The sequence below is a fragment of the Hipposideros armiger genome, unplaced genomic scaffold (genome assembly GCF_001890085.2).
Source record: "Hipposideros armiger isolate ML-2016 unplaced genomic scaffold, ASM189008v1 scaffold_92, whole genome shotgun sequence".
Classification (NCBI taxonomy): domain Eukaryota; kingdom Metazoa; phylum Chordata; class Mammalia; order Chiroptera; family Hipposideridae; genus Hipposideros; species Hipposideros armiger.
Window position 1 is genome coordinate 2,055,776 of NW_017731442.1, and position 12,572 is coordinate 2,068,347.

Here is a 12,572-nt window from a genome sequence, read left to right on the forward strand (position 1 = left end):
GTAGAGGGCAGTGTCACTGGCCCTCATATGTGGGATCCGAACCGGGGCCCTCTGGCATCCCAAGCCAGTTCTTAACCATCGCGCCACTCGGCTGGCCCCTGGAAGTGTTTTAAGCAGTCTGATGCACTGCCCTTGAAGGTCATAGTGCTGCTTTGGGATGATAGGATTAAAGGAAAACCCGAAAGCTTACCATAGAGTCCTCATCACCTATTTGTTCTGGATTTGCAGTGTGCATCGAGTCACTTCAAGTCAGATGAGCTCTCAGCTGAAGCCCTCTGCCATGGTTTATCTGTAGCTGATCAGAAAGTTGGGTAACTTGTAACCAACTCAGACTAGAAGCCCTTGCTAGAGAGAGGAGCGGAGGGCGTCCCCAATAGGGCAGCACTGATAGCAAACATCAGTTAACCCGAAAGCTTGCTGGGCTCTTCATGATGGTGGCAGGCCTGGGGGGTAGCATATCGTCTTTGACCCACTGAATAAGGTATTAAAATATAAATATTTAAATCTATGATCTTTGAACTATAACTGCTGTAATTTTCATTGTGCCCTGTTCTGATTTCCGAAAATTCTATAACCTAAATCTTTTTTCCCCTCAAAGCACCCCAGCCTTCTTTCCCTCTTCTCACAGGCTCCTGCCCTCAGCACCCTGCACATTAATTAGGTCAGTGTATTTCCTGTGTTTCAGCTTCAGTTTTATCTTCTTTCCCCTGCTCACTCCACTCTGCTTTTTCTTAGAGTACTACTCCTGGAATCCTGAGTGGCCTTGAGCAAATTACCTCAATGTTCTGAACTTGTTTCTCCACCTGTAAAGGGGCATAATTGTACCAGTGTCCCAGGGTTGTTGCAAGGATTAGGTAAAAGTCATCTAAGTTGCTTAGCAGAGTGCTTGCTACATAGAAAGTGCTTGGTAAATGGTAACTCTTTTGGTCCCTGTTGTGTGAAGAGCAGATCAGTTATTTAAGGAACTGGATGCCTTCATGTTTAAAAGTTCATTGAAACTCTTGTGTGGTGCTTTTTAACTTAGCCAAGAGATGTCACTTCTGTTATCTTTCCATGCTTCTGTGCTGCTGTCTTAGACAGTTAATGTAGTTTTTCCCTCAGTATTTCCCCCATCCCTTCCTTGCTACCTTCCAAGCTTATGATCTCCTAAGTCAATGGGGATGCAGATATTTTCTTTCCCCAACCTTACCCCAGCTCTCTTTTCTGGGCTGCCTTCCCAGAACAAAAAATAAAGCCTCCTTTAAAGTTCTTACCATTACTCAGCTCCTACCAGGACTCACCCCTGTTCTTCCAAAGGAAAAGCCTGACACAGTCCTTTAGCACCTCATTCTTCACTGCCAGGAGCTCCCCTTCAGCTTCATTTCCATGTTCCAGGAGTAGTAATATTAAGATTTGCCGTTTGTTTGGCTCCTACTATGAGTCAGAAAAAATCGTTTAATCTTCACAGGAGTCCTATGAGCTAGACCCGAGTGTCTCTTTTTTTTATAGATAAGGAAACAGGCTTGTGACTTACCCACGATCACAAAGGTGTACATGGCAGAACAAAGACTCAAATCCCAGTCTCTGACTCCAAAACCCACAATGTCTCCATTGCCCCATAATGCAGGATCCAGAGGTCCTCGGTCCCTCCTTCCATAGAAGACAGATGAGGCATGGAGTTGGGAGGAGAGCTGGGGCCACCTGATACCCCACAGGACCAAGCTAGTGAACCACAGGAGGCATTCATCCATTCAATAAGTGGTTCTTGAACAACTGCAGTGGGCCAGACTTGGCTAGGCCCAGGAGACAAAGCGATGAGCAAAACCAGAACCAGTTCCCACCCTCATGGAATGAGTAGTGGGAGAGATGATCAAAACTAAATGTAAAATTGTAGCTCTGATAAATGTCACAAAAGAGTGATACATGTGCCATGACAGCATATAACCTGAGGTCTGAAAGAGGACTAAGGGTTAACTCGTTGGTCAAGGCAGCAACGAATGTTCTAGACAAGGGAAATGGTCCCTTCAAAGGCCCTGTAGTGGGGGTAGCATAGCAAGTTAAAGGGAATGAAAGTATGTGGTTGGAGGTGGCTCAGAGTGAGGCTGGAGGGTGGGCAGGCTTTACACCACCCAGGGCCTTTATGGGTACTTTAAGGAGTTTGCTCTTAGAAGCTCCCCAGGGATTATCAGCAAACAGTGACAGGGTCAGATCAGAGGTGCATGCACGTTTGATGTAAAGAGCACTGGAGAGTCCTGGCTCTGCTCTTTATAGGAGCCGAGGTTTCCTCATCTCAGAGTTTTGTAGAGTTGGAGCAGGTGATCTTTAAAGTCACCTAGCACTATGCATTTCATTCCTTCCATCCAGCCTTCCAGCTCTAAGGCCCTATGGCTCTATCTGTAGGAATTAGGCTCCCTGTATCCTGGATTGCCCCTAATAGAAGCTGGACAAATGTTTGTGTGTGTGTGTGTGTGTGTGTGTGTGTGTGTGTGTGTGTGTGTGTGTGTAGAGGGGAGCAAGAGTGATGGGGCACAGAGCTTCCAAAGCCATCTGGATTTTTGTCATATGTTAAAAAAACCCTCCTGACATGGCATCCTGGAAAGGAAGCAGGAGACTGGAAGTTGGTATAAAGAGAAAAGGGAGAAAAGAATGAGGAATGGTGTACAAGGAAAAATTAGGAGATGGGGAGAGAAGGAGAAAGAAAACAGTGGGGAAGGATTTGGGGGAGAGGGTTAGAGAAGAGGATGTGACTCAGGAATGCCAGGGCTGTTGATAACCTGGCAATACTGGGCTTATCTGGTGCACCTCAGAGATCCCAGTGTCCCCAGAGATTGCCTGTGAAATTTGCATATTGAAGTGGTTTATTGAGCCTGAGATGCTAAACACTCACTAGCAGCTTGTACCTGCCTTTGCATCAAGTCTCTAGCAAGCGTGGGTTTCAGATGTGGGGGCTGCAGTGGGTTTCCTAGTAAACATGGCTGGGTCTGGGGGATGTCGCCCTCTGCTCATTCTCTCACCATTCCCTTACCTGGTACAGCAGGCACCACACTTGCTCCTGTCATCTAGTTACAGTGCTGATGAAGTGCAGGCAGAAGGAACAATGGGCTCAGGCTTGCTGACAGCCAAGGAGCCTATGGGAGAACACTGCCTGGTTATGGCTTCAGCTCCTTGCCCCTGACTCCTACCATTTGGCCTCCTCTCTGGAGCTGCCTCTGGAAAGTCAGTCTGAACCTGATCCCGTCCAGCCTTGCCACCTGATGGAGAGGGTACGCCCACACTTCTCTGCATGGCAGGTGGAGTCCCGGATTGTCTGCTGGCAGTCTAGAGGGTCCTTCTTTGGGGCCAGGGATTTTCAGGGCTGGGCCCGGGGAGCTCTGAGGCAGCAAACAGGCTTCCCCCAGGTCCTCTCAGGCTCTCTCTGCCCCTCTTCTTAGTCTTACTGAACCTTCCTGCAGTTTGGTCCCCTGCCTCCCACCCCTTCCTCATCTGACATGTACAGGGTGTAGGGGTACTGGCTCGTGCCAAGTAAGTACACACATGGGAACACATGTGAGAGGCCTCACCCCCTCCTTGGAGCACAGATGCTTGCCACACGTGTGGCTCCAAGCCTGTGAACTGGCTGTACACCTGTGGACCGCTTTGCCCAAATCAAGTGTGCCCCTCCCTCCTGCACCCCTTCCTGGGCTATGTGCGGAGCTGTGGGAAGGTCTGTGTCCCTGCTGTCCTTTGTGGGTATGACCAGAGATGGTGCTGGAGCTTAGGCACCAATGAGCCCTTTCACCCTCGGGCTGCAGAGATAGGCCCTGTGGTGGGGAAAGGAAGCAGGAACAGGTTGCAGGAGAAAGCAGGCAGTTGCCCTCAGTGGCAAGTGGAGCCCCTCCCAACTTGCTCCTGGCTGCTTCCTCTGCTGGGTGACTGGAATTCCCAGATGGCCTGGGAGCTCCCGGGGGTTTGGTGCTAAGTCTGTTGTGTTGCTCATACCCCCAGGTGTGTGGTCGTGCTGTTCAATCCTCGGAAACACAAACAGCACCACATCCTCAACAGTTCCAGGTAAATGGGTCTGGACTCTCAGGGAGCACCCCCTTCTCCTGGGGACTGTGAGGAGGGCACTGTCTGGCTCTCTGTGGCTCTGGGGACTGGAACCTGGTTGGGCCCCGGAGGCAGAAAGGGAAATGCCACGTGTGCCATTGGTGTCTGCTGGTCTTGCCTTTTGAAGGGACTGTAAGAGCCAGGCTTAGGCCAGATGCCAGTGCCCCTCTGAGCCTGCCTCATCTCTTTGCAGGAAAACCATCACAGCCCTTGCCTTCTCCCCTGATGGCAAGTATTTGGTCACTGGAGAGGTGAGTGAGGAAGGGGGGGGGCTGCAGTTCTCTGCAGAGGGTGGGTGGCCTGGCCTCAGTAGAGAGCTATAATCATAGGCCTATTTAGAGCTGTGCCACTTTGGCTTCCTGAACAGATGCCAACTGCTGGTTTTTGCTTAAAACAGTGGTTCTTAGGCTTTAGCGTGCATTAGAATCACCTGGAGGGCTTGTTCAAATGCACAGTGCTGGACCTAACTCCAGAGTTTCTGATTCTCGAGGGCTGGGATGTGGCTCCAAAATTTACTTTTCTAACAAGTTCCCACATGCTGATTCTGCTGGGCAGAAAACCACTGCCTTAAAATATTCCTTATTCCCGTAGGCCCCCTTCTGGGCACATGAGGAATACCACCACCTTCTCCGTCTTATACGGAGGCAGCGGGGCGGGGGGGGGGGGGGAAATAGGCATGAGTGTAGTGGTTCCCACCCCTGGCTGCCCATCAGAATCACTCAAGGAGCTCTGAACAAATACAGAGGTGCAGACCCTCACCCAGAGATACTGAACAAACTCTGGGGCCATTTCCTCCCTGATAATCACTGTTGAGGTTTATTGTGTTTCCTCTATACCTGTGCCCTGTGGAGCACCCTGCTCTTGACTCTTGGCCACTCTGAAGGGGCAGGGGTGCCGTGTGCCTCTGGCCCTCACTTCCAGCTCTTGCCTCCCTGCAGAGTGGGCACATGCCTGCCGTGCGGGTGTGGGACGTGGCTGAGCGCAGCCAGGTGGCAGAGCTGCAGGAGCACAAGTATGGCGTGGCTTGCGTGGCCTTCTCCCTGAGCGCCAAGTACATTGTCTCCGTGGGCTACCAGCATGACATGATCGTCAACGTCTGGGCCTGGAAGGTGAGTTGGCTGGGTGGGCCTGCCTGGCAGCCTCATGGGGGCCCAAGAGCCAGTTGGGGAGCCAGGAAGATGCTGACCTGAGCCCCTTCACTCCACTCTGCTGATCTCAGTCTCATTCTAGAAAATAATGGGAAGCGGGAAAGAGCAGCTGTGCAGCCAAGTGTGTTGGTAGAAAGGGGCTAGCTTCATCTTTTTAAGGACCTCCAGAGGAAATGAATCTCTTCAGCTCCTGAAAGGGATTCTCCTCCTCCCCCTTTTTTTCTGACCAGTAAATCCTGGAAAGGAACTTTTTTTTTTTTTTAAGTACAAATCCTATCTAACCCTCCTCCATCCTCTGAGCCTCTTTCTTCTTAGCTGCAAGAGGCAGAACCTTGATTCTTCCTTCCGCTTTCCCTCCAGAAAAACAATGTGGTGGCCTCCAATAAGGTGTCCAGTCGGGTGACAGCGGTGTCCTTCTCTGAAGATTGCAGTTACTTTGTCACTGCAGGCAACCGGCACATCAAATTCTGGTACCTCGATGACAGTAAGACCTCAAAGGTGAGATGCTGAGGACGGAAGTAGCCACCAGGGCCAGGGCCTGTTCAGCCCCTCAGGAGACCCTGCTCTACCTGGACCCCTCTCTGCTTGCTTAGTAGCTGTACAGAAGTTCTGGATGAGCCTGAAGCTCTCTGGGCCGAGGAGTAGTCTCAGAGAGCCAGGGGGCAGGCTCTGGGGTGGATGGGTGGGCAACAGTGGTATGTTTCCCCAGGTGAATGCCACTGTGCCCCTGCTGGGCCGCTCAGGGCTGCTGGGGGAACTCCGGAACAACCTGTTCACTGACGTGGCCTGTGGCCGAGGGAAGAAGGCAGACAGCACCTTCTGCATCACATCCTCAGGGCTGCTGTGCGAGTTCAGTGACCGGAGGCTTTTGGATAAGTGGGTGGAGCTGAGAGTAAGTACCTCTGGCCCAGTGGGTTAGGGCTGCCTGTGTCTCAGTGCAAGGGAGAACTGATGCCTATGGCTCATACCAGGGGCTGGGCCCTCATGCATGCAGGAGGGGACCCCGGAGAAAGGAGCCTGAGGGAGTCAGAGCTTGACCCCATTCCCACCTATGGAGATCTGTATAACTGCCTCCTCTCTGCTCTTTCTGTCTTTCTCTACCCTGCTTTCCTCTTCTGCTCAGAACACAGACAGCTTCACAGTAAGTGCTGACTAGACTCTTCTCTCTTTCTCATGCTGTTTCTTTCTCTTTGCTGGGCTTTTCCTACTTTGTTTTCTTTGCTAAAATCTCTGGTACCTTAGAAGGGTCCCTGACTCCCAGCACCAAACTGCACATGGCTGTGGGCCTTCTGGCCACCTGCTGCTGGAGGGAGGGAAGTCAAGATCACAGCCAGGGGCTCAGGCCAGAGCAGCCAGGCTGCTTCCCCTCCTTTGCCTGGGCTGGCCTCTCCTCTTGGCACGTGACTGTTGAGAAGGGCTGGGCAGATGGCCCTTGCTGACCTGAGTCCTTTTGCCTGCAGACCACTGTGGCCTACTGCATCTCTGTGAGCCAAGACTACATCTTCTGTGGCTGTGCTGATGGCACCGTGCGCCTCTTCAACCCCTCTAATCTGCACTTCCTCAGCACCCTGCCCCGGCCCCACGCCCTGGGGACAGACATTGCCAGCATCACCGAGGCCAAGTGAGCTATGTGGGCCCCCACCTCCATTCAGAGTCTTACATGGTGCCCAGCCCTTCCCTAGCTGTGCTTCAGGGAACAGGGTGACAAGTGTATCAATATAACCCCAGAGATTACCAGGAACACTCCTGTAGATAAATATATTTGGGTTTATTGGTACTTGTTGCAACCAAGGAGAACCAGGGAGTATCTCAGTAAGTGAGGGGTATTGTAAGATTTGGGCTGTCTGAGATGATTTTAGGAATGGTTCAAGAGATTGAAGTTTTGCTCTAGTTGGATGCTGTCAGGAAGTGGGGGCACTTCTATAATTGGACACCAGTTGGGGCTAAAGCTGTAATTGGTAAAGCAGCAGCAGTCAATCCTGATAGTGATCTTGTTTGTACCTGTGCTCAGACACTATGACAGAGTAGTCTTATTTTTGTTTTGCTTTGTCGTGGCCACAGAGTGACCTTGTCTGACGTTGGTGTTCTGTGATGCTGTTTGTGTTCATCAGGAGAACACCATGGCCCAGCAGCTAGTGCTGGGTCAGCTCCCAGCTGATAGCTGTCAGAGGCTGCCTTTTCTTCTTTAAGCAACTGCTTTTAAACCTGCACGTCAGGAGAGGGCTCCCCGTGCTCTGCTCCTTCCTTCATGGGTTGGCTTCTGTTTTTATTCCCTTCAATCCTTCATATCATCAGCTCCTCATTCGGTTTGCCCTCTCCTCTTTTCCACAGTCGCCTCTTCTCTGGCGTGGCCAATGCCAGGTATCCAGACACCATTGCCTTGACCTTTGATCCTACTAACCAGTGGCTGTCTTGTGTATACAACGACCACAGCATTTATGTTTGGGATGTGAGGGATCCCAAGAAAGTGGGCAAGGTGTACTCGGCTCTTTATCATTCCTCCTGCGTCTGGAGTGTAGAGGTATGTGGCTGGGGTGTCTGGAGACTGACCAGGTTTGCTGGGATACCATTGTAAAGATAGAAAGTGGGGATCCCCAAGTATAATATTATGTTTTTGCCGCCTCCATGTTTCTTCAGCAACATCGCTGTTTGTCTGCATAGCCTCAAATGCGTCCTGAGGATTGAACTTGAATTTTAGTGCTTTTATATCTTAGGCTTTTTCCAGTGTGCTCTCCACCCCCCCCCACCCCCTCACCCCCATCCTTAGCTTTGCCTTGTCCTAGGCTGGCTGACCTTGGACAAGTTTCTGAACTTGACTGAGCCTCAGTTTCCTCAACTGTAAAATAATGTACCTGATTCATCTAAGTGTTATAAGAGTTAAATGAAATAATGTAAGTGGGAGACACAGAAGCGTTCCTGGTACGTAGTAGGTGCTTGGTTAATGTACTTTCTTGAGTGATTGTGAAGAGTGTCTAACAGTTATGGCTTCTTACTGTGTGATAGACACTGTGCTGAGTCTTGGCTAGCATTTTCCCTTTAGTCTCATTCCCTTCTAACCTGGACAGGAAAGGCACTGCTCCCTCATTGGAGACGTGACTTTGTCCCCTCTGCCTCGTCAGGTCTACCCTGAAGTGAAGGACAGTAACCAGGCCTGCCTGCCCCCCAGTTCCTTTATCACCTGTTCCTCGGACAACACCATCCGCCTGTGGAACACAGAGAGCTCCGGGGTGCATGGCTCCACCCTACACCGAAACATCCTCAGCAATGTGAGCCCTGAGACCTTGGACTCCCCGCACCCCCATCACACACACACACACACACACACACACACACACACACACACACACACACGCTTAGCATCTATCCCATAGCCTTCAAATCTTCTCAGGAACTGGGTCCCCAGACCTTGATCTTCTAACTCTTATTTGGCTGGGCTCTGCCAAGGGTATGTCTTGTACAGCATTCCTCTCCCCTTGCAGTTGTACTGGGTCAGGCCGGCTTTATCCACTCCTCTTTACCTAGGACCTCATTAAGATCATCTATGTGGATGGGAACACTCAGGCCCTGCTGGACACTGAGCTCCCCGGAGGAGACAAAGCTGATGGGTCCCTGATGGACCCTCGTGTGGGCATCCGTTCTGTGTGCATCAGCCCCAATGGACAGCATCTAGCTTCGGGAGACCGTATGGGCACGCTCAGGTAATGCCAGGCCTGGAGTGGGTACTGCCTGCCTTCCACGGTGCAGGCTGGGGGTGGGGGGGCAGGCTTTGTTCCCCAAGGACAGAGCTTTAGAAAAGCTTGGCTCAAAAAGATTGGGAAACAAGATATTTATATACAAGGGAAAGATAACTTTACAATGAAGAAATTTAGCAGACACCATCTTCACCAAGTCATCAAGCTTAACATCCTCGTGTCGACATCATGAAGCCCATAATACAATATACTAAGAAGGACATAGCCTTGTTTCTGTGGTATTCTTGCCAAAAATCCATAAACTTAGTCCAATCATGAGAAAACACCAGACAAACTCAAACTGAGGTACTTGCAACAGAGCTATACTGATCAGTGCTCTTCAAAAGTGTCACGGTCATGAAAAATGAGGGAAGACTGAAGGACTCTTGCAGACTACAGGAGACTGAAAAGAAATCACTAAATGCACATTGGATAGGATTCTGGATCCAGAAAAAGGACATTGTGGAAAAACTGGTGAAATTCTAATAAAGCCTTTAATTAATAATATTGTACCAATGTAAATTTCCTGGTTCTGGTAATTGAGCTATTGTTATGTAAGATGTTAACATTAGGGAAAGCTGGGCAAAGGGAATATGGAAACTCACTGTACGCATTACACTTTTGTTTGAGACTAAAAGTTGAAAATGAAATAAGAGTAAATTTTGAACAAGGTTGGGGGAGAGGTTGTAACAAAGGAAGCGGGGTGAGTCTCTCCTGCGGCAGCCCGGCAGTGACCTATTCCCTCCTCTCCTCATCTTTGCAGGGTACACGAGCTGCAGTCCCTAAGTGAGATGCTGAAGGTGGAGGCCCACGACTCGGAAATTCTGTGCCTGGAGTACTCTAAGCCAGACACGGGTAAGGAGGATGCCTGGTCCCTAGCCCGGAATGGTACAGGGCTCCTCCAGTCCTGCTAATGCCACTTACATCTGTTCCAGCTCATGGATATGGGACTGAAAGTCCTGTGAATCATTTGGTGTCTTTGCAGGCTTAGAGGAGGACAGCTCCATCCTTGCCCCATGGTTCACTAGGCTTAGGAATATGGGTCTCAGTTCCTGCAGGCCTCTTTGCTCAGGTCCAGATAGGGGCATGCTCTGGTCACTTGGGGGCTGATGGAATTCTTCTAACCCCAGGTCTGAAGCTGCTAGCATCAGCAAGTCGGGACAGGCTGATTCACGTTCTGGATGCTGGACGGGAGTATAGCCTACAGCAAACATTGGACGAGCACTCATCCTCCATCACTGCTGTCAAGTTTGCAGGTGGGGGCAGGGCAATTGAGACACATCCTGCCACCTACCACCAACATTCCCCTTACCCCACCACTGCCACCTGCCTCCCGCCTCCATGAGAAGGGTGTGGCTGTTCTGGCTGGGGAGTGTTGGACAGCAGCTGGGAGGCCTGGGGCTGGATGGGAAGACAGGTGAACTGTAGACTTTCCATTTAGGGGACCCTGAGCCAACCAGGTTGGTTGAAAATAGGAAGAAAGGAAAGCCTAGGTTTGGAGGGAAGCATCCTGATTTATTTAATTGGTTGTCCCAGCCCCGTAGAGTAGCTCGATGGGGGGGAAATATGGAGGGAAGGCTGTCCCCGTGTGGTGAGAGTGGTGGGAACAGCTAGGCCCCCTTCCTCCATAGCCAGTGATGGGCAAGTCCGCATGATCAGCTGTGGAGCAGACAAGAGCATCTACTTCCGCACTGCACAGAAGGTGAGGGGACGGGGCTTCCCGGAGTGGGGCAGCGGGTGGCGGTGGGGGTCTCTACCAGTCCCCTACCTGGGGTTACAAGAGGTGAAGAGAGGAGAAAGCAGGGCTTTCTGGGCCTGGTGTGGCATTTGGGCTTGGGGTCTACCCACGTGCTCCACCCCTGCAGTCTGGAGATGGAGTACAGTTTACACGGACACACCACGTGGTACGGAAGACGACCCTCTATGACATGGATGTGGAGCCCAGCTGGAAGTACACGGCCATTGGCTGCCAGGACCGAAATATTCGGTGGGAATCCCTTTCTCAGACCATCTGACTGCATTCCTTCATGCCCGAGGGGTATAGCTCTGGGAAGCTGAGTCCCCATGTCTGTCTTTTTTGTCCAGGACTTTGCGCCCCCCTTGAGCCCACAGAATGTGCACTTTGCCTCACCCAAGAGGTGGCAGTCCCTTTGGTGTTGGGGAGCAGCTCCCATAGAGAACGGGGCTGGGAGTGAATGCTGGCATTTCTGCCACCCAGGTGTGCTTGACCATAACCTTCCTCCTTGAATGAGAATATGTTTCTTTATAGGATCTTTAACATTAGCAGTGGGAAGCAGAAGAAGCTGTTTAAAGGGTCACAGGGTGAGGACGGCACTCTGATTAAGGTAAGGGCCCAGTAGGATAGGCGCTGGGCCAAAGAACAGAAGGACAGAGGAGCACTGGATGGGGAGGGACTGGTACTTCCTGTCCTCTCCAGCTGTGTGCCCCACTCAGGTGCAGACAGACCCCTCAGGGATCTACATTGCCACCAGCTGCTCTGACAAGAACCTCTCCATTTTTGACTTCTCGTCGGGGGAGTGTGTGGCCACCATGTTTGGCCACTCAGGTGAGTGTAGCCCCAGTACTCTGCCCCTGGAACTTTATTCTTTCTTTAGTTTCTTGGGCATCCTATCTGGCTGCCTCGCCCTTCGAACCAACATACCACTTCCACTGTTGGAACAGAAGCTTGGCTGGGATTCCAGGGTGGCTCATAGGCCATATTCTTTGTTCTTCACAGAGATTGTCACTGGCATGAAATTTAGTAATGACTGCAAACATCTCATCTCTGTGTCAGGGGACAGGTGAGTAGAAGCCAGCTTCCCTGAGACACAGATTCTTTCTCTGTGCCACAGACACACCCTACGCTCTCCCCTCCCTTCACCTCAGTGATGTCTCTGGGAAGTAGGGCTAAACGGATATTTCTTGGCTGGGCCTGACCTGGCGCTAGAGGGCAGCTCAGTCTCCTTGCCAGCCCATGGAGAAGGGGAACTAATGGTGTTGCTACCTCCTGAGTCCTACCTTACCTCTCCCTCACCCGACTCTGTGGTTCTGCCCAGCTGCATATTTGTGTGGCGCCTGAGCTCTGAGATGACCATCAGCATGAGGCAGCGTCTGGCTGAACTGCGTCAGCGTCAGCGAGGGAGCAAGCAGCAAGGACCGCCCTCTCCCCAAAGGGCTGCTGCACCCAGCCGGTAAGAACAGAGTGTGGGATATGGGCAGGCAGTGGGTAGGTGTCCAGCTTGCTCTCTGTGATCTCACTGCTCCTCCTCCTTGCTCTGGACCTTCCATTCAGCAGCTCTGTATCCCCCAACACCTGCTTCTCACATGGAGACCCACGATGTTGGCCTCTTCTCACACTGAGTCTCCTCCCCCATGACCTTTCTTCTCTTGGACACAGGCACGAGGCCCCATCGATGCTCTCTTCTGGACCAGCGCTCTCATCAGACAGTGACAAGGAGGGAGAAGACGAGGGCACTGAAGAAGAAGAACTTCCAGCTCTGCCTATCCTTGCCAAGGGTACCAAGAAAGAGCCAGGTCTGTGGAAGTCTGGCATGGGGTCAGACGGGGACCAGTTGGTCTAGTGGCTAGATATGCCCTTTCTGGGACTGTGGGAGTAAGCGCAGTGTGA

General features: G+C 51.5%; 1 protein-coding gene across 4 annotated transcripts in view; it reads left to right on the forward strand.

Moving 5' to 3' along the window:
- Nucleotides 1–12,572, forward strand: part of MAPKBP1 (mitogen-activated protein kinase binding protein 1) — a 51,827-nt gene that overhangs the window by 31,218 nt on the left and 8,037 nt on the right. For 2 of the 4 annotated variants that reach the window (XM_019645044.1, XM_019645043.1), the window contains exons 4-22: nt 3,964–4,026; nt 4,259–4,316; nt 5,004–5,174; nt 5,574–5,711; nt 5,923–6,105; nt 6,337–6,354; nt 6,674–6,834; nt 7,545–7,734; nt 8,333–8,479; nt 8,736–8,911; nt 9,708–9,799; nt 10,075–10,200; nt 10,576–10,646; nt 10,810–10,931; nt 11,214–11,289; nt 11,399–11,510; nt 11,682–11,745; nt 12,001–12,135; nt 12,342–12,478. In XM_019645044.1, coding sequence (XP_019500589.1) covers nt 3,964–4,026; nt 4,259–4,316; nt 5,004–5,174; nt 5,574–5,711; nt 5,923–6,105; nt 6,337–6,354; nt 6,674–6,834; nt 7,545–7,734; nt 8,333–8,479; nt 8,736–8,911; nt 9,708–9,799; nt 10,075–10,200; nt 10,576–10,646; nt 10,810–10,931; nt 11,214–11,289; nt 11,399–11,510; nt 11,682–11,745; nt 12,001–12,135; nt 12,342–12,478 — 2,240 coding nt within the window. The remainder of the gene's footprint in view (nt 1–3,963; nt 4,027–4,258; nt 4,317–5,003; nt 5,175–5,573; nt 5,712–5,922; nt 6,106–6,336; nt 6,355–6,673; nt 6,835–7,544; nt 7,735–8,332; nt 8,480–8,735; nt 8,912–9,707; nt 9,800–10,074; nt 10,201–10,575; nt 10,647–10,809; nt 10,932–11,213; nt 11,290–11,398; nt 11,511–11,681; nt 11,746–12,000; nt 12,136–12,341; nt 12,479–12,572) is intronic. The other 2 variants (XM_019645046.1, XM_019645045.1) reach the window with 1 other exon arrangement.